At 39.1% G+C, this 24,779-nt stretch overlaps 1 protein-coding gene across 2 annotated transcripts in view; it reads right to left on the reverse strand.

Annotated features, from left to right (window-relative positions):
* The window catches only part of LOC126483899 (mediator of RNA polymerase II transcription subunit 18), a 50,861-nt gene extending 31,072 nt beyond the window's left edge, over window positions 1-19,789 (reverse strand). For both annotated transcript variants that reach the window (XM_050107167.1, XM_050107166.1), the window contains exons 1-2: window positions 19,573-19,789; window positions 19,267-19,471 (exon numbers count right to left, since the gene is read on the reverse strand). In XM_050107167.1, the coding sequence (XP_049963124.1) occupies window positions 19,267-19,468 (202 nt within the window). In that variant the 5' untranslated portion in view covers window positions 19,469-19,471; window positions 19,573-19,789. The remainder of the gene's footprint in view (window positions 1-19,266; window positions 19,472-19,572) is intronic.
* Window positions 19,790-24,779: the final 4,990 nt, after the last annotated feature.

Genomic DNA, 24,779 nt, shown 5'->3' on the forward strand with positions numbered 1-24,779 from the left:
TGTATACATGGACAAGGAAAAAAAATTCCCGGATTTTTCCTGGATTTCCCGGTTGAAAATACACTTTCTCCCGGGTGAAAATACAATTGTTCCGTGTTTTTCCTCGGCACTGTAAAACTTATCAATCCTTAGAATGTTTATGGTTTTCTACACAGACGTAGAATTTGCCGGCACTTTAGAAAACGAAACCCAGGGGGGAAAAAACACGTTTTGTAAAGATCTTTGATGTGCAGCAACATGTACGCTGTATTTTTTCGTGTTACGGAGGTATAAATTCGAATTCCACCCAAAACGGCTTGTGTTCCGTAGCAATGAAATCGAGATTTCGACGCGCTTTTGTAAGCCAGCCACAGCTCGTGTCACGTGATCTCGCCACCTGATGACAGCATAGGACACGTGATGTAGTCAACCAATAGCAAGATCACTCTTAAGTAGCGCGAACACACAAAAAAGAAAAGTTAATGGTTTAAATCAATATACATAGTGTTGCTACAAGAAAAACAAAGCTTTCACAAATAATTCGAAGATTAATAAGCTGTAAGAGAAGCTAAGCTTCCACACATAATGCGCGTGTTACACTTTAGGAGACATTGCACATATGTGCCAGTAAAATTTTTAATAACGACGTAAATGTCTGATCTTGTGGGCTCGAAATTCTTCTAGATGGTCGTCCTCAAAGACTTGACTTTTAAATGAGAGTCAAACGCTCTGCGATTTAAGAAATTCATCGTACATTCTCGCGCATATTTCATCTTGCGTAAAAGGAAATTTACTTTGAAAGTAACACTTTTCAAACTACCATTATCAATATTTTCCCGTGACCTGTTAGAAATTTGTTCGTTGCAGCAGTTGCCAGAGAGCGCCAGGTAACAGGCGTCACTGCGTCTGCGCAGCAACGATGACGCAAGAAGCCCGCATGTTCGTACGCGTAAAACATTAAAAGATCTTGCATTATGTCATAAAAGAAGCAAGACATCAAAGGATACTTCAAGAGCATCGGAATTTCGTGAACCATACTAAAATGCATAATTCGGCTTGAAGTGCACAATCGTATGTCCAGATTCGGATGTAAATTTTCTTGAGTACCAGTACTGTATTATCTCATGTTTGGTTCTTTATTATGGGATAATGCCATACGAACTAGAAGATGGAAATCGTGCACTTGAAAAGCAGCGAACAGTTGAAACTAGCCAACAGTGTGAAATCAAACACTTCGTTTCAAATAAATTGACTGCCTCAGCGCAAAAGATTAATAAAAGCCAAATCTCTTTAGCAAACCGAGAAAAATAACTACATTGTTCTGCAAGGCGATTAATGCTTGACTGTTCAGAAAGGTGAAATAAAACCTGAAACTAACACCATATTTTAGCCGTCCGTAATTATGCGAACGTATTTTAATTCATTTGGTAGCTCCTGACCACATAAATCCGTTTTGTTTTCATTTAACGTGAGAGCAAAAAACGAAGAGGAAACAGCAAAATCACTAAACGTAAACACAGGTCACGCGCAGACTACCCACCTCCCCACCACAACTCAGACTGCTCTACGACATTGCCGAACCGTAGCAATTTAGATATAGTGGCGCCCAGCCGCACATCTGTAGCCAGAAGCGGGAGAAGGTACTACTAAACTGCGCATGCGCCCGAGCCCGCCCGCAACTTCTCAAATGAATGTAATGTAAACAGCTGTCACGTCACGCTCATCGGAGGCAATTTGTCGTTAGGAAGCACTGCATATTCTTCCTGAAGCCTTTGACGCACTTCGGTTGGCAGACGCTTGTATGAGCACTGTGTTTTGTTGTATATGGCGCATTTCCTTTGCAATTTATGTTTTATTTTCGTTATTTTTTTCCCTCGTTCATGTTTTGTTGCTGCAGTATTATAGGGATACAGTAATATCCTTCGTTAGAGTTCTTACCAGTCAAAATCACAAAAATTTAACTGGTAACTAAAACAATGAAAAATTCCCGGAATTCTAAAAAATTCCCGGGTTCTTCCCGGTTTTCTCCCGGACGAAAAAATTCCCGGATGTCCCGGGTCGTGTACACCCTGTAATACTACATGGAACACAAAAAGGAACACTAATAACACTAACATAAGGAACACACATGGACAATTTTACCTAAAAATATGCGCACTATTATTCTACACTGCTGGAAGGAGAAATTGATTCTTAATCATCCTGAACAGCGGTTGTAATCTTGTAAAGTTTGTTTATTCATTTACAACTGGGCTACGCGCAAGGCGAAGTGCTGTGTTCAAAGTATCATTGTATCTAGACATCCACTTACCTTATCATTTACGCATCTAACATATAAGAAAAAACATAAACAAAAATTTTCCTTATCAACTAAATACATAAATTCTGGAATGGGTTTTACAGCATCCTAAATCTAATATTATTACGCATATGTACAACTTAGAGGGTATGCCTCTCGTGATCGTATCTGATAAAGCGAGTGTTGATCAAGCTCATGCCACCACTCCCCTCCAAGGTCAGAGAATGGGGGCCCACCGTGGCTGGTTCAAGTTTTCTGGCATCACAGTGGCATCAGTCTCTGGGTTAGGCGTAACTTCCACTATGTGGACTGTTGGTGATTGATTACGCCAGCTAGTGTCCTGAGAGTCTCTCAACTGAAATTCTCTTTGCCTCTGCGTGTTCGGCATATGCGAGTTACTTTGCTGGCCGAATTCTGTCTGTGGGTTATTCGGTTGTCTGTTGTTGTTTTGTGTTTGCAACGTGATCGGCTGATTATTGCCGGTAGCTTGTGTCTGTAAATATTGTACAGGCTGCCAATATGCTCACTGTAGTTGTTTTTGCTAAATCTTTGCCCATTTCTTTTATATCCACCTTTGTATTTACAGCTTTCTCCATTGCATTTGTGATTACCGCTACCATTATCATCATAGGTCTGTGTGGGGTTGCCATCCATTTTGTACTAAGAATCTGTTATTTACTTGTTGGTCCGTAAATCCCTGTGTCGCTATCGACATATTAACAGGCTTGGGTTGTACTGGTCTCTCTTTGTATATTAAATCTATTGAGTCCAGTACAGATAGAAAATATTTGGTGTTGTGTTCTGGGATGGTAATGAGTTTTTCTCTAATGTTGGTAGGAAGATGGCTCTTTAAAATTTTCAGCACATCTACTTGAGGTATCGGGTTCATCCAGTATCTGTTTTTATTCAAATATTTTTCAAAATAGCCCCTTAAGCTTCCATACTTGCTATTGAATGGAGCTGGGTTCAATACTTCATGTCTGAGCATCTCTTGTATGGCCTCAGACCAATACGTATCCAGAAATGCTCTCTCTAACAGTTCATAATAGTGGCAACGATCCCCCATGTCAGAAGCCCATAGCAGAATGTCACCCTGTGTGTATCCACCAACAAATATAATTTTCTGGGCTTCAGTCCAGGTAAGAGTTAAAACATTTCAAAGTGCTCTGATACAGACCATAGGGTGTGTTCTTTTCCCTTCAGAAGGAAATATCGGGAATTGTCGATGCCTAAGTAATCCATCATCTGCAAGTAATGTTGACAAACACGCCGCACTGTCAGTGACAGGTGTGTTTATGTTTACTTGTGACGTAGCGCATGGCAACTGTGCTTGCTCAACAGGTGCAACTGCCGGCAAGTGGTGTTGTATTGTGCAACCTCCACTATTTTCCTTCAACGGGCTAACCCTGTATTGTGAGTAACCAGTGAAGGTATCCAACTTTTCTAAAAGCATAGGTTTGCCGTCTGTCATATGTTGTTTTGGAATGTCAGTAGTTTTGACAACACTGCCTGATAACCTTTCCTCTGCTTCCTTTAAACCCGAGTCTATTTTAGCTAGGAGTTGATATTCTTTCTCCTTTAGAGCTTCTTCTACAGTATTTACAAAAATTTTGCACTCTGACACTACTTTTCAGCAAGGGTGCTGCCCTTATCCAGCATTCCAGCTTCAGCTTTTTCAGTTATTTCCCTTACATCTGCACATAGCTTATCTCTCTATTTTTTGGCAAATTCTGACTCTACTCTTAGACTCAACTTATGTATTTCTGTAGGTATGTTTTTGCATATTTATACTGCGGAAATTGTCGGTAATTACTTCTTGTTTTAGTTGTTTACCGAGCTCTGACAACTTCCCGGATAGTACGTCAAATAACTCAGTGCATATAGTTTTGCTCACTTCACTGAACTGTTGACTAATACTATTCTTGAAATCGCTGAATGCCTGATTTTGCTGTGTAAGCTGTTGCCCTATATTTTATTAATGTTTTGTGAACTGCTGTGTAAACTGTTGTGTTATAAGTTGTATGAGTTGAATCAAACTGTATGCTCCCCAGTATTTACATTGCTTTTATGAACTGAGCAAATAATCAAAGGAATTTTTGCTGTTGCGAGCTTCAGTTCCATTATTTGAAAAAAATGTTTCCTGAAGATAACTGACAAAGTGTTCCATCGATCATCATAAAAGAGACATCATGATTAGTTATATTGCCAGTGTCATCATTTTTTAATAAAGTGACGCCATCGTGGTTGTTTTGGTAGCTATCAGCCAGTTCACGAGTTGGCATGTTACTTTCAACTGTTGCCAAGCTCAAATTTATGATATCTTGGCATATAGCATTTTGTAATGAGTTTACAACAAAGGCCATTTCCTTTGACTCCATTGTGAACAGTGTTTAACAAAATTTTGAAAAAAAAAAAAAAAGGTTTTGTTTGTATTGGCACCTTTCAATTAAAGCAGATTTATTTGCGTATTCATTAACAAACCTGATATTCTCTGATACAGTCTTACAGAATTTGAGTGAATTATTTTGCACTTTAATGTTGGCTTTACACAAATTTTCATCTTCCCTATAGAAATGCACTTTCCATAAAGGATATTAATTGGAAGGAAAAGAGATTATTTACTGCAAGAGAGACGGTGCCATGCGTGGCCATATGCATACAGCGTAGCAGCTGCCTATCTTTACAGCTGAAATCCGCTTTCCCGGTGCATCTCGTTTGTAGGCAGCATTTAATTTTAATTTGCTGCTTCAAGTTGTTAATAGCTCCAATCTTACGGACATGCAACAAATGCAGCATAGGCCTCATTAGTTTCTTGTAATGAGAAAATGGATCATTTATCTCAAAAAAAAATTATCTCAACAATTGAAAGGTCTGTTCATATGGTCGCCAATGAATAGTGGCTCTGACGGGGGGTGGAGGGTGGAGGGAATAAAATAAGGGGGCCTGCATAAAATATAATATATAATGGTAGCTGATTAAAAATTGCTGCTTAAATGATTAAAAGGGAGATTTTGAAAGAATGAGGGAAGAACACATATCTTGAGTGAATATTAACGGGCACTAATATCAACAGACGTTCAATATTCAATACATTTAAGATCAACATTCACCATTTAAATTTACTTACTTCTCATTATCACCATTGTGCACAAAGTTGGTTATGACGATTGCCCCTCCTCTGCTCACGCAAATTTCTCTTGTTTGCTTCGGTCCTCTTGATGCACGATTCTCAGCACAGGCAAAATGATTAACAGATGGTTTTTCAATAAACTTGATCTCCCAAATAATGTTTGTAACACTTCTTTAATGTTCGATTAGAATACACATTTCTGAACAATATTAATGCGGCGGAACTCTTCAGATGTCAGCCCGCTACCACTTATAGCGACGAACAGTTGAATATGAAGAAATTAAAAAATTGAAGAGCATATCTCTACTTGTTTTGTTTCTATGCCAATATTATCTATGGTACAGAAAAGAACGAGGGAGAAAAGAAAATAATAATAATAGTTATAATAATAGTAATAGTAATAATAATAATAATATGATACATTACACCAGTATTGTGACCAGACAGAATTACCTCACTGATCTCGTATTTATACTGGGTGTCCCATGAGGAATGGTCAATATTCAAGGCTATGATAGGAGCAGTCATTTTTAGCAAAAAAAAAAAAAATCATATGGGCATATTTTCTATTCCAAATGGTTCTAAGATAGAATAAATTTAATGTACATTTGTTTTTGGGCTAGTGGCGCACACATGTCTCTGACATTTAACTTTAGTCAAGTCTACCCCATTGTTTCTCATCTTTGCTTATGATGTCTCTCTGCCATTAATCTAGCCTGTTGAGCATGTGGCTGTCCATGGTGTGTTTAACTGTGTTTGTACACTTGCTGGCAAAACTGCCACACATCTACACTAATGAAGAATATGCAGGTATAATGTATGCTTATGGCTTCGCAATGTTAGTGGTCCTGCTTCTGCCAAAGAATATCATCAGCACTTTCTGGCACATATAATTTCTGATTGTAGTGTGTTTACCATAGTTTTTAACACACTGTATGAACTGGTGTTCTTCCAAGTTCGCATTTTTCTTTGAAAGGTGTAATTAACAACCTGTGCAGGAAAAGCATCCCATTGTTGAAATGGTGTGATGTAGTCTTACTACAAACCCACAGTGACTGACTGCTTGTGCCAATGTCCCACGAACACATTTATGAATAAGAGGTTAATGTGATAAAAGTATGTATTTTTCAACTGATACTTCGCAAAATGCATGTTGTATTGTTTACTAACTGTTGTAAATGTGCAAATATGACAATGTATTGAATAATACAGAAAATAAATTATAATGTACATTAAATGTGTTCTATCTTAGAAGCCATTCAGAATAGGATGTATGTCCATACTTCCTATAGAAGTATTTAGCTTCAAATGATCGCGCCCGTCATATCCCTGAACATTGACCATTCCTCGGACACTGTCAATTCTCTACAAGCCTGAGGAGCTTGCCCCATGTGTAACATGCTGTTAAAATGTACGAGGGTTGGAACTTATATAGTGGCAACTATTTATTCACACCCAATACAAAAGAGTTACATGTTTGCACCTGTTGCTGTCCTTCAAAGTAGTCACCAGCACTGTGTAGCACCTGTTGCCAGCACCTGTCGAATCTCTGGAACAGTTCTGAAGCAAATGCCACGAAGTGGTTCCTTCATCTTCAGAATCATATCAAAGTCACAAGGACTTAAGTCCGAATAGTATGGTGGATGGTACAGTACTTCCCAGTCCCACCGACTGATCAGAGCAGCCACAGCTTGCGCTTTATGCACCCGCACATTGCCGTGGAAAATGATGGGTGGGTTGTGCAGAAAGTGTCACCGCTTCTTTTGTAAAGCTGGTCACAGGTGATGCTCCAAAAATGAACAGTAATACTGTGTAATGACGGTCTGCCGTGGAGGAACGTAATGCGTTAGGATAACACCATCGCAGTCGCACATGAGAATCACCATAATGTTCACTATACTGGGCTCCAACGCACTTTCGACTTTCGCGGCAACTCATAATGATGCCATTCATTGGATTGGTGTTTCATTTTTAGCTCATACAATGTGGCCCATGTCTCATCCAGTGGTACGATATGGTGTAAGACAGCCTCTCCTTCACGCTCAAAGCGCTCCCAATGCGTCTGAGCAGCATCGTAATGCACCCATTTCTGCATTTCCGTCAAATCATGCGGAACCCATCGTGATGCAATTTTTTACATGCCCAGGCGTTCCTTCAGGATGTGAAACACAGTTGTATATGATAATCCGGTTTCAGGGGCGAGCTCACAAATCGTATGGGGTCGATCACTGTCAACTAACATGGTAACAGCCTGCACTACTTCTTCAGAGACGTTAGGACGACCTGTCCGATGCATGTCTGCCACAGTTTGCCGATCTTCATTGAAGGCTTTTACCCATCATGCCACTGTTCTGTACAGCAATGCCGATTCTGTGCACACCTCTTGAAGGCCTTCATGACACTGTTGTGCTGTATGACCTCTGGCACATTCAATCTTGATTCAACTCCATTGTTCCTGTTTTGAAAACATAATTTGGACTGCTCACTCACTAGTGACTGTGTTTCCCTTGATTGTGCGGACGCCGGTGACGTGGGACGGGTGAGTCCATATGCTCAGAGGTAAGGTAGGTATGTCAACAACGTGTGCTATCGGCGATAATAGTAGGTTCCATTGCGTAGTGTCTCCACAGCAGTGTTGCCACTATTTAAGTTCCAACCTACATATAAGACAACATTGATTTGACTATCTCCATGTCTGCAGCTTGTGGTCTAGTCGCTAGCATTGCTGCCTCTGGATCACCAGGTCCCGGGTTTGATTCCAGTCCGAGTTGGGATATTCTATGCCCGGGGACTGGGTGTTTGTGTTATCCTCATCATTTCATCACCATCATCATCATTCATGACCGTGGCTAATTGGACTGTGTAAAAATTGAACTGTGTCAACATTGGAACTTTGTACGGGCTCTGAAGGTCACACAGTTGAGCGCCCCACAAACAAAACATCATCAAACTGTCTCCACTATAATTGTCTGGAACACTTTTCACAGCATAAGAGGTAACAAATGCATCACCCCAGCCTCAGCTTTCCATACATCTGAAGAGACCCACAGGCTCCTAGTGGCTCCCTCCACAACAAAAGTACGTCACCTAGGTGATATGGAACTACAGATATTTCGTCATAAGTCAAGCAATGCATTATGGCAGAGACTGTTCTAGACTTGAACATGCTCATGCTCTGCCTCATTCCATCACATACATTCACAACCACCTTGGAAGACATACTGTCAATTTGTGGTTAGTAGCTCCGCCCATTGCACCCTCTGTCTACAGGTGCCAGCAATTCCTGAATGGAAGAGGTTTATGTTGTCTTTGGTGACAGAAGTGTAGTGTACCTTTTCTGTCATTCATTAATTCAATTTGTGGTAAGTAGCTCCACCCATTGCACCCTCTGTCTACAGGTGCCAGCAATTCCTGAATGGAAGAGGTTTATGTTGTCTTTGGTGACAGATGTGTAGTGTACCTTTTTGGTCATTCATTAATTCACCACCAAGGGGCTGCAACATGTTTATTTGTCAATGATAGACACAAGCAAATGCCACATTTACCAATCAAATCCGTTTCCCAACAACACTACATAGCTCACTAACAATATAAGACTTAATTAAATGCTTCTACACTATTTTTACAGGAAATGTATTTTTCATAAAAGCCCACTTAAAAACTGCATATGATTACACTTAATGAACTGAAAATAACTCCACTACATAAACACAAGATGAGTGAAGCTATTGTCTACTTGCACATGAGAATGGGACAGGAAACTGTGGGATGCATAGTCTGAAAAGCATGCAGCATTCATGGTGGGGAAAGTCATATTTCACAGAAGAACACTATGACTGCCATACAGGATGACTAGGAATGTTTCTCTATAAGCAGTATGGAATAGTGTGAAGAGATTTATGTAGAATCTCTCCATATGCATTTCTTGTGTTAGTATTATTAGTAACTCATATCTGCATTCCATGTAGTACTAACGGACTTTAAGGAAAATAAACGCACCCAGAACAAGTCTGCGCATTGTGCCACCAGTGAGCTGCAGAAGAATCAGTATAACACTTTGAAACACCCTGTAGTTGGTTCTCATGACATAGTGAGGTAGAGAGAGTAGGTATTCACTTGCTTACTTTTCATTTTGCACACCTACAGAGAAGGGGAGCGCATGACCACATCCAGCGACCCGCTTTCTATCACTTCTCTTATTCTCCACCACTCCTTCTAGCCTATCACACCCTCAGAACACCAATTATCCCTTAAAAAGGTTCTATTGCACTTAGATCGGGTAAACACTTTTAATATTTATTCTTCATCCACCTCATTGAACAATGACAATTAATTTTGCATCATTAAAACTACACTCTTAATAATCTGCAATTTTCCCTTTCTCTGCAACACAGAAACTATTAGCCCAAGAGAAAAAAAAAAAAAAAATGAAATGAACCTTTTCTGTAGAATACTTAATGTAGTTTAATTTTGTACTGAGAAACATTTTAACTAGAAGCTGAAGTTTCCAAGTTATTCAAGAAAAACATATAAAAGTGACCTATAAATATCCCTCCACCCTCATGCTCACGCCCCACAGGCAAGGATTTTTATTTTGTAGTTTATGGCACAGCTTACTAACACTACAAAAATTTGCAAGTACACAAATTTTTCCCCTAATTGACCTTTTTTGTCCAAGTTGAATAGGCTACTTGCGCTTATCATCACTTCAAGAATGACCTACTGTACGTGATGAGTGCAAGTAAATCTTTTCCCCATAAACATGACAGATTGTCAAGATGGACAACCCGTTTTAACTAGTGAAATGTTCTTGCTAACAAAATGAGTTTTCTGGAAAATGATTGTGTGTAGTGGGACACACGATTTTCTTGCATATTATCCCTCTCAACTCTTGTATGAACTGATACACTGTAGTAAGTATGAGGGCGAGTCAAATGAAAACCTTAAATTTGTAATAACAAATCGAAATTTTGTGCCATTATCCTGTAAGTTGGTAAGTGTGCTACAAACAGTGTGCAGAATGGCCTGTAGGTGGCAGCATAGTGCAGATGCACACATACCATTGCAGTATCAGTATAAATATGGCCGCCCCACTTGCGACTTGCACCACGGAAGAACAGCTTTCTGTTACTCGGTTTTTGCGTAGTGAAGGTGTGAAACCTATTGAAATTCATCGACGAATGAGGGTTCAGTATGGTGATGCATGTTTGTCACAGCAACAAGTTTACGAATGGAGTAGGAAGTTCGCAAATGGTGTGACTTCAGAGGAAGATACTCCTCGTCCAGGTCAGGCACAACAAGTTGCGACTCCACAGAGTATTGCAGCAGTTGAAGCCATAGTGAAGGAAAACTGCCGATGACACTGGATGACATTGCAGCATGTTTACAGATTAGTCATGGGTCAGCACACCACATTGTGCATGATGTGCCTCAGTTTCACAAAGTGGCTGCAAGATGGGTGCCACGGCAGCTGACTCCTGAAATGAGAGAACGACATGTTGATGTTTGTGAAGAACTTCTTTGGCGCTTTGAACGAGAAAGTGATGGCTTCCATGCAAGAATCGTTACTGGGGACAAAACCTGGGTTCACTTCCACCAACTAGAAATGAAGAGAGCGAGCAAGGAATGGCGCCATTCCTCATCACCAAAACCAAAGAAGTTTCGAACAGAACCATCAGCAGGGAAGGTTATGTTGACTCTCTTTTGGTATGAAAAAGGCATCATTTTGGAGAATTACATGCCTAGAGGGACCACTGTCACCAGTTTATCATACACAATTCTCCTAAAAAATCATCTGCAGCCTGCAATCAAATCAAAGCGACGTGGATTGCTGTCAGCAGGTGTCCTTTTGCAACATGACAATGCAAGGCCCCACACTGCCCGTACAACAGTTGCAACCATCACAGACCTGCATTTTGAGTGTCTTCCTCATCCACCATACTCACCAGTACTTGCCTCAAGTGATTTCCATATGTTTGGACCACTCAAAGACGCAATTGGAGGAAAGAAGTTCCGTTCTGATGAAGAGGTACACCACGCGGTGCACGAGTGGTTGTGTGGACTATCAAAAGAATTTTTTTCTAAAGGAATTTATGCACTTTGTAAGCGCTAGAGGACTTGCATTGGGTGTGGGGGAGATTATGTTGAAAAGTAATATAGCTTTGTACCACTTCTGCACAATAAATAATATTTAAAAAAAAATTTCAGGTTTTCATTTGACTCACCCTCGTATAGTTTTTAAAAATATATCAATATACATTTCGAAAGCATTCAAACACTCCCTTCAATGCTGGTGCTGAAACTTTCCACAAAAGTGAAAGGCAAAGTGACTGAAATTGTCTACCACACTGTAAACAACCTCCTCCCCTCCCCCCTTTCTCGCCCTCAAGAGCACTCTGTTGTATGTGGCAAGAAGATGTGACTACACTTGTAAGATAAAATGTATTTCCTTTTGGCTCTACTTGATATATGACAGCTACAGGGTCAGCTATAATTTTTGTAAATTGGAATATAAGCTAACTTCTAGCTTAGCAAAAGCAGCTTAAGAAAATTACTTCCAATGTCTGTTTATTCTCATGTTTAAGTGAGCAGCTTTTGTGGAAACAGCAGCTTTATGATCAAGCAGTTTTCCATTTAAGTCAATCCTGTGTCTCCTTATTTGTCATCACTGAATTAGTGATGTCACTCATTCATTAATTGTAATAAAAAAGAAACTATTATATTAAATTCTGACTTCGCTAAAAAATTATCTGACCTGTCTTTGCGTGGAGATGCCAGAATGCTTCTTACAGGAAAAACACATATTCTCAGGTAACCGTCACTAAATACAGGGTGAAAAGTATTTAAACCGACAAACTCTGGGAGGTTGTAGGGGACATCAAAACAAATATTTTTCCCTAATGTCATTTTTTTCCTATGAGGAGTATTTAAACCAGTAGAGGAAGATTTCTCTAGTGGCAAATTAATTAAACCAACAAACACTTTTCCATTTTCTTATGGCCAAGAGACAACACATTAACACAACCCAATTTCAATTACAGTAGATTTTCAAAAATGCCTCCATTGCCATGTTAACAAAAGGTTACACCATCAGATCACGTTCTGTCTGACATGGGCAAAAACCCCAGGAGTATCCTGAATTGTTCCTGCTGCTGCTACTATCTGGGCAACCAGATCCTCTTCTGATGCAACAGGAGTTGTGTAAACAAGGTTGCACATTTCTCCCCACACGAAAAAGTCCAGAGGGGACATATCTGGGGATCGAGCAGGCCATGGTACAGGACCACCTCTGCCAATCCACGTTTCTGGGAACTGTCATTCCAGTAATTGACGCACATGACAACTGAAATGTGCCGGCGCCCCGTCATGTTGGAACCACATACATTGTCTTGTAGGGAGCGGGATGTCTTCCAGCAATTCTGGCAAGAAAATTGTAATAACGCCTGCCATTTCATGGCATAGATAGCAGATACAGCCCAATTAAACAGTCCCCAACAACACCGAGCCACACATTAACAAAGAACCGCACTTGATGAGCGCTAGCACTTTGGCATGTGGGTTATCCTCACTCCAAACATGTGAATTATGCATGTTGAAGACTCCATCACGCCCAAACATTGCTTCATCGGTAAACAACACAGAGGATGGAAATGTAGGATGCATTTCACACTGTTCCAGGTACCACTGCGAAAACTGTGCTCTGAGTGGATAATCAACTGGTTCCAGGTTGGGGACATGCTGTAAGTGAAATGGACGTAACAATTGCTCTTGAAGGATTGTTCTTACATTCGTCTGATTTGTCCCCGTGTTACATGCAATTGCACGAAAGCTGATTGAAGGATGCTGCATGCTGCAAGACAGCTTCCTCAAATTGCAGCATTCTTATCGTGCGACGGCGTCCCTGTCCAGGTAATCTGCTAAATGACCTGGTCTCATGCAGACGTTGGTACACAGCAGCAAAGGTCGTATGATGCGGGATACGGCGATTAGGATATTGTTGGTGATAAACCCGCTGTGCAGTTCGTCCCTTGTGGTGCACAATGTAGTACGCACCAACCATATCAGTGTACTCACTCCAGGTGTATTGCTCCATTAGTAAACAGAGACAATGCACTACTACACTGGTGGACAGTAGTTGCTTACAACTGAAGAGCATAATACGCCCTCTAACAACTGAAGATCGTAATATGGCCTCTAACAACTGTAGAGTGTAATACGCCCTCCACTGGTTTAAATAATCCTCATAGGAAAAAATGACATTAGGGAAAGATATTTGTCTTGATGTCCCATACAACCTCCCAGAGTTTGTTGGTTTAAATACTTTTCATCCTGTATACTACATCGAATTGTAATTAAATGGAATACACAAGATAAAGCTGTACAGGGTAAAAACTATAGAGAAAAGCAGAGATTAGACTGTATTCAACAAATAATTGAGGATGTGGGGTGCAAATGCTACTCTGAGATGAAGAGGTTGGTACAGGAGAGGAATTTATGTTGGGCCACATCAAACAAGTCTGCTTTTCTCAATAAAACATCTCTGCACTTGACTTAAGCAAGTGCTCATCAAATTGTACCTCACCAGCTCCAGGGCACATCTGCAACTGCCATTCAGTAGATAGATGAACAGATAATATATCAGTGGACCACATGGCAGCCAATGCTGTGGTGATTTATTGGAACATTTCATTAGGCGTGACTGAGACTCCATTGCAGACTGCATCAGTGAGTGCTTGCCACAGAAAGAAATCAAGAGGAGTCAAGTTGGTGAACCTTGCAGACCCTTTTACTGGACCAATCCATCCTATCCAATGGTCAGGAAAGTTTTCATGCAATAACTGCATTACAATGGGAAGGGTAAGCTAAACAGCCATCACGTTGGAACCACATATACTGCACTTGTTCAGAGATATTTCTTCTAGAAATAGATGAAATAAGTTCCCACAGTCAAATTTTCTACACTGCCACAACACTCATTGCTGTTGTACCTGGCAAAGCTAGCTTGGGTTTCCTGCTGCCCAGTAGAGCATGTTCACAAATTTAAATTTCTGCAGTTAGCCAACATGGCTTTATCAGCAAAGAACTAGAGCTTCAAAAATGTATCATGATCTCCCAGGCATTGCAAACAAACAGAATTCTAGACAATGTTTGGCATCAATCCTTTGACTTCTCAATGTAATCAGAGATGAAAGGTGTGGAATGTATGATGATACAAGATGTGACTGGCTAAAGAGAATCATCTGGATAATCCTATGTTCCTTGGTAATACATCTCATGGCATCATTTAGACTGATAAGCATCATAGCCAGAAAAGCTTTTTAGTTTGTTCCATCAGTTGCAGTTTTCTTCCATGTTCAGCTGTCCATTCACACTAATGTCCTAATAATTTGTGCAAGAGCCTCACACATTTGACATCGATGATCAGGATGCAGACACATATCAGTTTCCTGAACTCATTTTTTTTTACACTCAATATTTCAGCATGTCTAACTTCTAGTCATTGGTGTTCATGTCTGTGAGCAAGAAATTACATGAAAAGATCTGTCAGTTCAGCAGTGAAGATAAGCAAACAGTCTAAAAGCTTGACACGTCAATTTAGCATGGCCTGAGAGCCTCATTTGCATGTGATCACACTGCCATGGCCAATTCAAGTGCTTTGCCTTTCAATGAAATACCATAGTTTTTTTGAACACTTGTACAGACAGTATCAATTCCAACACTGTCTCAGTGTACTCAACTTGTCAAAAGCTTTTGAATGGCACTAAGTTGTATATAATTCCATTTAAAAAATCATAATTGCTTCAATATATCAATTCATACAAGGCTTAAAAATTATGTGCCCCTCCGTATACTATCATTTGCCAAAAATCTTGTTTCGATATTGGTGTTACATCTTATATGAATAAGCCTCTATCTATATATCAGCCCCCCCCCTCCCCAGTACTTCTGTACTTATGAATGTCTCCTAAATAATGTGCGCACTCTTTGTGAATATCTTTCTTTTCTTTTTAATAGTTTCTGCTTCCTTGTCAACCACATGGGTTGACTCACACTGTGTTTCAAGATATGCATGTGTGAATTTTCTGAAGGTTGTAAGTAATTTTAGGCGAAGCAGGTATAATGGAATACAGATGTCTAAAAAATGAGATTGAGAGGATATTTGCAAAATGGGAAAGTAGCAATGGCTAGAGGAGAAATGCAAAGCTGTAGAAGCTATGGGAACAGAAGCTTACATCTGCCTATGCAAAAATTAAAAAAAACTTTTGACAAAGAGGACTAGTACTAAATCAAGAGTTCTGATGGTAAATGAGTACTAAGCAATGAAAGGGAAAATGAAGTGAGGGAGGAATGCAAGAAGGGCTATATAATTGAAATAAACTTTAAAATGATATTATGCAAAGTGAAGAGAAAGTAGAAGAAGAGACGGGAGATATGATGATGCGAGATGAATTTGACAGCCCACTGAAAGACCTGAGGTAAAATGTGGCATCTGGAATAGACAATATTCTCACAAAATTATTTAGATCCTAGGAAGAAAGTACTGTGACAAAACTATTCCATTTGATACATAAGATATATGAGACACATAAAGTGCCTTAAAGCTCCAAGAAGAAAGTAATAATTCCAAACACAAAGAAGGAAGATGCTGACAGATGTGAATACTAAGCAACAATAAGATTAATAATGTTTCCAAAATACTGACGCAAATTATGTACACAAGAATAGAAAGACTGGTAGAAGCAACTTGAGAAAGATCAATTTGGGTTCCAGAGAAATATAGGAACATGTTGAAGCAATAGTGAACCTATGACTTACCTCAAAAGACAGACAGAAGAAAGGCAAGACCAAGTTTACTGTAATTGTCACTTAACAGAAAAGGTGCAAAGATAAAATACAGGGAAAGAAAGGTAACCTGTAACTTGTACAGAAACCAGACTGCTGTTATAGGAGCTAAATGATATGAAAAGAATGCAGTAGTGGAAAAGACAGTGAGGCATGGTTGTAGCCTATCACTCATGTTATTCCATTTGTACATTGAGCAAAGAGTAAGGCAAATGAAAGAGAAATCTGGAATATGAATTGAGTTTCCAAGAGAACTAATTAAAAATTTAAGTTTGTCTGACGACATTCAAGTGTAGATGGTACAGGATATGGAAGATCAGTAACTGGAAAGAATGGGGGGGGGTTCTTCAAAAGCTGCTATAAGATGAACACTAACAAAAGTAAAACAGGTTAATGAATGTGATTCACTTGAAACAGAAGATGCTGATGAAATCAGAGCAGTAAATGAGCCACTAAAAATAGTCTGTGAGTTTTGCTATTTAGGCAGCAAGCTAATATATATATATATATATAAAAACAAAGATGAGGTGACTTACCGAACGAAAGCGCTGGCAGGTCGATAGACACACAAACAAACACAAACATATATATATATATATATATATATATATATATGGTTATAATAGAGGGAAACATTCCACGTAGGAAATATATATCTAAAAACAAAGATGATGTGACTTACCAAATGAAAGTGCTGGCAGGTCGACAGACACACAAACAAACACAAACATACACACAAAATTCAAGCTTTCGCAACAAACTGTTGCCTCATCAGGAAAGAGGGAAGGAGAGGGAAAGACGAAAGGATGTGGGTTTTAAGGGAGAGGGTAAGGAGTCATTCCAATCCCGGGAGCGGAAAGACTTACCTTAGGGGGAAAAAAGGACGGGTATACACTCGCACAAACACACATATCCATCCACACATATACAGACACAAGCAGACATATTTAAAGACAAAGAGTTTCTTTGTCTTTAAATATGTCTGCTTGTGTCTGTATATGTGTGGATGGATATGTGTGTTTGTGCGAGTGTATACCCGTCCTTTTTTCCCCCTAAGGTAAGTCTTTCCGCTCCCGGGATTGGAATGACTCCTTACCCTCTCCCTTAAAACCCACATCCTTTCGTCTTTCCCTCTCCTTCCCTCTTTCCTGATGAGGCAACAGTTTGTTGCGAAAGCTTGAATTTTGTGTGTATGTTTGTGTTTGTTTGTGTGTCTGTCGACCTGCCAGCACTTTCATTTGGTAAGTCACATCATCTTTGTTTTTTTATATATATATATATATATATATAATTTGTTGGATTGTAGCTTTGCACAGAAGTGAACTGCAACAAGCAGTTCAGATATGAAGTGAATACGAGGTCTCAAAATGTGGTGCAACTGAAAAATGCTGAAGCTGGACAGGTAGAATTATTAAAGTGGTACTGAATAAAATTGAGGAGAAAAGTAATTTATGGCATAACGTGACTAAAAGTAAGTACTAGTTGGTTTGACACATCATGAGGAAGCAAGGAATTGTCAATTTGGTAATGGAGTTAAGTGTGGTTGTTAAAAAAATGAGGGAGACAAAAGGCTTGACTAAAGTAAGCAGGCTCAAACTGATGCAGTTTGCAGTGCTTATGTTCAGATAATGAAGCTTGTATAGGAAAGACTAGTGTGGATATTGTAAATTCAAAGAAGTAAATAAAAAATGTCATCGATCATATTGTTCGGTGATTACCACAGTCATCCACTTACTAAACACTTTGTGATGTCTACTCTGAAACTCAGACAGAGATCTAAAAATTAAAAAATATGACACACACACACACACACACACACACACACACACACATGTGCGAAATGGGGCTGTCCTCCCTCAAAAGCAATCACATCATTTGTCGCTGGACAATAAGAAAATACCTTTGCCCTACCAACATGGGTTGTAAGGGGTGATATCACATAACCTGATTTACAAGCATAATAATGACTTGCAGGAGCAAGGTAATGTGCCAGTGTCAGCTTCGGGAGTGCAGCGTCGCCGTGGAGCACCACAGTCCTGCCTCCTCACGGTGAAGGTAACCATTTAACCATTTCTCGTAATCGTTGTGTAACATGGGCAAACAGTTTGTGCGATGGAATGTGACAGTTCTTCCATTTCCTCAGCATCGCCATACACAAGGAGCACATCTGTGTATTCAGCAAATGTGTACTGCACCATGTTTCCTCTATTGGTGATGCAAAGGTATTGACACGGTCTCACAGTAAAGCAGACAATAAGTAACATCTGGGGATTGTTTGACGTAGTACACATCATCACGTCTACCCTGTTGCATACCAGGACAGGGTACTAAGTAACATGTGGGGATTGTTTGATGTAGTACACATCATTGTGTCTACCGTGTTGCATACCAGTACAGGGGACTCTGAGATGTTTCTCTTGCCCTAAGCAGACGTTGACGAGGTACACATCTGAATTGAAACTGTCGTAAAACGGAAATGATACGAATCCGGACATGAGTTCCTGTTGAAAATGTTCTGTACTCATTATCCTCTATATGTCCTAGAAGTTTGTAACGGGAATTTCTGACCACCCCGTATAATAAAACATGTATTGCAGCATGGAGTAATATGAATATACCTGCTACGATTGAATTTCAAATGATCTCATCGCGTGCAAATAATTATTTCAGAAGCTTGGCAAACAATATTTATATACACAGTAGTGAGCATGGAAGTTACGTGTTGCTGTAGAAGCCACGTAGAACTTCTGTGACAAGATTGTTGCTAAATATAATTATTTTTTTCCAGACGCGTCAACAAATGTGTGCTTTCGCTAAACAGTCAATAAACTATTACCACATGTTCTCTCCATTCTCCCAAATGCGAAGGGTTAAGCGCGTACGCATATTTACTTTGTAATATGTTTCTCGAAGCAGTAAAGTTTTCTGTAATGAAAATCTTATCGAAGACTATTTCACAATGTTTCCCGAGTTTCAAACTCGAGACGAAACTGAATAGTAATTTACGCTCACTTACGAATACTGAAGCACATCTCATGATCATGGAACTGTTCTGGGCCAGAGTCGACGTTGTCACAAAGTCCTCTGAGACGGTGTAGCAACACTTCTACAGCTGAATCTAGCACGCTACCTTGTAACAGATACTCTTGACTAGGAACAATGCTGCTATTCATCGCAGCCGTAAGGCTTTCCATTGCTGTGCTAAGGGGTTGTGCCATTTTCTGTAATAAAAGAAGTACAGTTTTACTGAAATAATGTTGAGCGAGAAAAAGCATAGCACAAAAACAAAATCGATAGCCACAAAAGGTTAAAATTAACTTACACAGAGAACAGGCAACGAATGCTATTTTTCTTTTTAACCTAGAAATCTGACATACATTCTTTCATAACAACCCACAACTTAACTACACCTGATAGCCGAATAGTTTGCAAACAAAGTCAAACATCATAAACTCGAAGAGACAACATATACATCTAGGCACGACAGATATGCAGACCACAACTACTGGAGGCAACGATTTCATTATGTTTAGAATGTGCCTCTTCGACCATAGATACTAATATTTATGGTCGAAGCTGTGCCTAGATCATGTCGAGAGAAGTCGTATATCGACTTTTGTGGTCGTTCGAGACGTTTCGCCAAGGTGCCGCCAAAGAGTCATCCGTTCTTTGGCGTGCTTGTTATTTGGGTTATTTCTGCTATCTTTTCTGTGAATATGTCCGCAACATTTGCGATCATAATGAGAAGAAAGCTGAGAGATTTCAGCATCGATAATAAGGACCAGTTTTGTGGCTACTGTGGTACCCAAGAAGAAATTGAGTAACTTTTGGCGCAGCTGAAGTGCAGGAGAAGCTTTCACAAGCGAAAACATTCTGATGTATCCAGAAGTAAGTGAATATGAGTGATATTTTATTCTGCTTTACTGCCCTGTGTTGCTCTCAGCGAACAAATATGGTTACAATTGTCTGTTATCTCAACACTTTATAGTGTAAGGATACGCGCCGGTACTCCTTCCAAGTGGTCACGAAAACTAGTGTTCTGATTGTAGAAAGCAAGTTTTGCCTTACTTTCCGACCATTTCGTTGTAAACATTATTTCTACGTTTGCAGGTTGTGAAAGATTCTTCTTTAGCGTTAAGAAAGGGAATGTAGCGATAAGATTTTTCGGATGCCCGTTCATAGTAGAAACTGTGAGCCACCGGGAGTGCGTACTCGGCCCCAAGTACCAAAAGAAAAAAGAAATTGCTGTTCTGGTTTGTAGCATGTTTTTCATTTCATTTATCCATTTGTAAATAATTGGTAAGATGTAGTACAATGTTACATTGTGTCGTTGCAAAACAGTTTACATTGGTTCTTAAAATTGATTTTTACATAAGTCCTATCCTTACTGTTAACTATGTTATAAATACAGTTAATTATGTTTGATATAATGGGTGTCTTCGAAGTGTTTCTAGTTGAAACACAAATAATAGTCTTAAGGATACAGGGTATACGGGTATAAATGTAAAAATCAACACCTATTTCTTGCAGCCACTGTTAGTAATGTATATGTTTTACAGATTTTTTGTTGATATCAGGTAATGCAGCACACTTTCTAGACAAATTAGAAGTATTTTTAATATTTTTGAACCTGCTTAGGATTATTAAAAAATTACAAAGAAATTAATGCATTTTCTTCCAAGTTGATTCCTCAAATTGAGGTACCATTTAATCCAATATTATACATTTGAAGGAGACCAAATTTTTACCAGATATGCGTGACATGGTGACTAAGGTACTAGACCTATTTAAGGTAAGAGCACCTAGGGTTGACAGGTCACCTAAAGTCGACATACAATTTTAAAATGTTTGAAATAAGGAAACGATGCAATATAGAAAGGTGTACTTCTAACATACATTGTTGTTATACATTGTTTAACTGTGGTATCTATAAAGTCATAGAAAAAGCATTGTGGTTTTGCGAGGGAAAAGACACATTTGTTATTGTTAAAAGAAAATAAAAAATCATTGAGGTCTATGTTTATGTGCTGCTCCATGACTCTGCTGTCAATATCTTTATTCTTTGCTTGTATGTAACATCTGTGTTTTCTTTCAGTAAATGTGTTTTTCTTTCGTTTCCAGGGTGTAATTATAAAGTTAATAAAATGTTTTCTTGCCTTTAAAATAATATTTTTCATCAGGTTATGGGCCCAGTACACATGTAAAGGCAAACAATATAGTTTAATTGAAACAGTATATGAAATGAGCCTATGTCTGTAAAGAAACATGATTGCTAGCGGCGATTATAAGGTCAGCGTTGATAAGTTTGAAGGACCTGACGACTGGACGAAATGGAAATGGCATATTTCTATGGTGCTGCGTTCATATGGACTAGAAGATATTATTAACGGTACGCGTGAACATGTAGAGTTGCTGCAAGATGCGACAAGTGCACAAAAAGAAGATTTGAATATAGCAGTACTCAGCGTTTGAATATGTTGATTGAAACATTTTTCCGTGTTAAACGTGATGAAATGGAAGATATTAGCGCATATGTGGCCAAAGTGCAAACGTTATTTGTGGACCTGAACGATGAATTAGCCAAACATGAAGAAAATATGCTATCTCAAAGAATCTTAAACGGTCGAATTTTGTCTACATTGGGAAAAGACTACGACAATTTTAAGGATCTCTGGGATACGATACCGACAGAAAAGCAAAGCTTTAATTTATTAATTGAAAAACTCTGTCTACTGAACTGCGTGAACAAGACATTAATGGAAGTGCAGCTTTCATCGTTTCTGAAACAAGAAAACGGCAAACAAGTAATCAACAAGTAAAGATGAAGAACTCACAATTAAAACAGAAGTTTCCGTGTAATATATGCAAGCAATTAGGTCACTGGACAGCAGAGCGTCCACAGAACACTCGTGACAGCAATAAAAGAAAAAAGAAGAAGCGAGAAAGTGAACACGCTGCATTTACTTCATACACTACGTGTGTCTGTACCAGTAATCACAGTGACCCAAGTAAATGGTATTGCGACAGTAGCACAACAAATCATATCACTCCCAACGAACAGTATTTTGTTTCGTATAGTGAATTTGATGCTCCTCAAGTAATTTCATTGGGAAAACAAGATGTCAAAATGTGTGCGTACCATCAAGGAACAGTTTACATCCAAATTCGACGAAACAATAAATGGTACAATGCTAGAATGGACAATGTTTTTTACGTCCCTGGTGCAAGTGCTAATGTGTTGTCTGTGAGAGCCATTGCCTGCAGAGGCTACAGTACTAATTTTAGTTATAATAATGTCTGTGTTCGAAAACAAGTCAATGGCACTATTGTTGTGACAGGTTATGTGAAAAATCGACTTTATGTCGTTTGGTCATGGAAATAAACAACATGAGAAGAATATTTTAAAAAGAATGAACATTAATGTGGAAGATGCCAAGAGTGAATTTTGTGATGGCTGTGCAATTGGAAAGATGCATTGGCTGCCATTCAAAACACAAACAATACGCTCTACTAGTACTGGTGAATTAATCCACGTGTATGTCAATGGACCAATGAGCACGAAATCTTTTGGAGGTAAGCATTATTATGTATGTTTCAAAGACGATTTTAGTAAATTTCGACGAATTTTCTTTTTAAGACACAAAAGTGAGGTGTGTACTGTGCTTAAGCAGATGTTAAATGAAGCACGAACTAATGGACATGTTGTCAAACAATTTAGATGTGATGGTGGCAAAGAATTTAACAATAAGAATGTCAGTGAACTGCTTGCAGACAGGGGAATAGAGCTTCTGATTCCTCCTCCTTACACTCCTGAACAAAATGGTGTGGCTGAATGGGAAAATAGGACCATTGTTGAAGCTGCCCGGACAATGCTAAATCCGAGTAAATTGCCTGAAGTGTTGTGGGCAGAGGCATGTAACACAGCAGTCTACCTAATAAATCGTACTGGAAAATCTTCAGTTGAAAATAAAACCCCTTATGAACTATGGTTTAATCGACCAGTAGCACGACTTGATCATCTCAGAATTTTTTGCACAGGCTGCTATGTTCACATTAACAAACAATTCCGTTCCAAGTTTGATTATAAGGCAGTTTTTGGACGACTTGGATACGTTAATGACAAGGATGGGTTTAGAGTTTGGATTCCATCTAAAAGGAAAGTGGTGTTGAGCCACTATTTAAGCCAGAAATTGTTTGTGATTTACATAGTGATCATGTTGAATTTGAAGTCCCTCACGAAGAATTTAATGATCCGAATTCATCTAAAGATGAGCAATGTAAATCTCCTAGGCTGTACACATCTGGTGGAAGTCAAACTCAAGAAAAAATTGACACTCTCGATTCTAGAGAAAGTCAAGAGTCGAGTGAATCTGATGAAAATAAGGAATTAACAGAATTTCTAAAAGCATAAGCTGCTGAATCTTCTAATGAAGAGAAACAGAAGAATAAAAGACAACGAAGTAAACCAACCTGGAAGGAAACTGGTGAATTTTGTATGGCAACAAAAGTTGATGCACTTGAATACAAAGATCCAAACTGTTTTTCAGAAATATTGCAGTCAAACTAGAAGGAAGAATGGATGCAATCTATCCATGAAGAACTTCAATCACTAAAGGAAAACAATACCTGGGTGCTGGTTGACCGTCTGAAGAAAGCCAAAGTATTGCAAAACCACTGGGTTCTACGGCGAAAGGTCGCAGTCAATAGAGGTACTAGCTTTAAAGCCAGATTGGTTGCAAAAGGCTGTATTCAGAAAGCAGGCATTGATTATAACGACGCCTTTAGTCCTGTGGCACGTTATGACGCCATACGAACTCTGTTGGCTATAGCTGCTTCAAAGAAAGTGCTGCTAGAACAATTCGATATAAAGACAGCTTTTTTGAATGGAATACTTGAAGATGAAGTATATATGGAACGACCAGAAGGTTTCGCAGAGTGTGTTTCTTAAAAAGAGAGTTTCATGGGTTGAAGCAAGCACCACATTGCTGGAACAAACGTTTTGTTGAGTTCATGAAGAAAGCTGGTTTTTTAAACATTGATGCAAATCCATGCCTATTTTATCGTAGACAAAATGGAAATAGCATTTATGTGGCAATCTACGTTGATGATGGCCTGATTGTCGGCAGTAACAAGAAAGAAATTGCTGTTTTTATGGATGTTTTACAACATGAATTCGAAATAACAACTGGCAGTCTTGACAATTTTCTTGGCATAAAAATAAAGCAATATGAAGATGGAGCAATAATGATAAGTCTAGAGAAATACACCGAAGAATTTCTGCAAAGATATAGAATGGCAGAATGCAATACAGTCCAACTCCTATTGGATGTGAGGAAAATAATCAAAACGAAGAAGTTTCGTCATCTGTACCCTACCATGAAGGAATTGGTTGTCTCATGTACCTTTCAGCAGTAACTCGTCCAGACATCACTTTAGTAGTCAATATAGCTGTTGGAGCTATGGAGAAACCAACCACTGAAGACTAGAATACAGTAAAGCGCATTTTTAGGTACTTGAAAGGGACCTTAA

This window comes from Schistocerca serialis, chromosome 6, assembly GCF_023864345.2.
Source record: "Schistocerca serialis cubense isolate TAMUIC-IGC-003099 chromosome 6, iqSchSeri2.2, whole genome shotgun sequence".
Lineage (NCBI taxonomy): Eukaryota > Metazoa > Arthropoda > Insecta > Orthoptera > Acrididae > Schistocerca > Schistocerca serialis.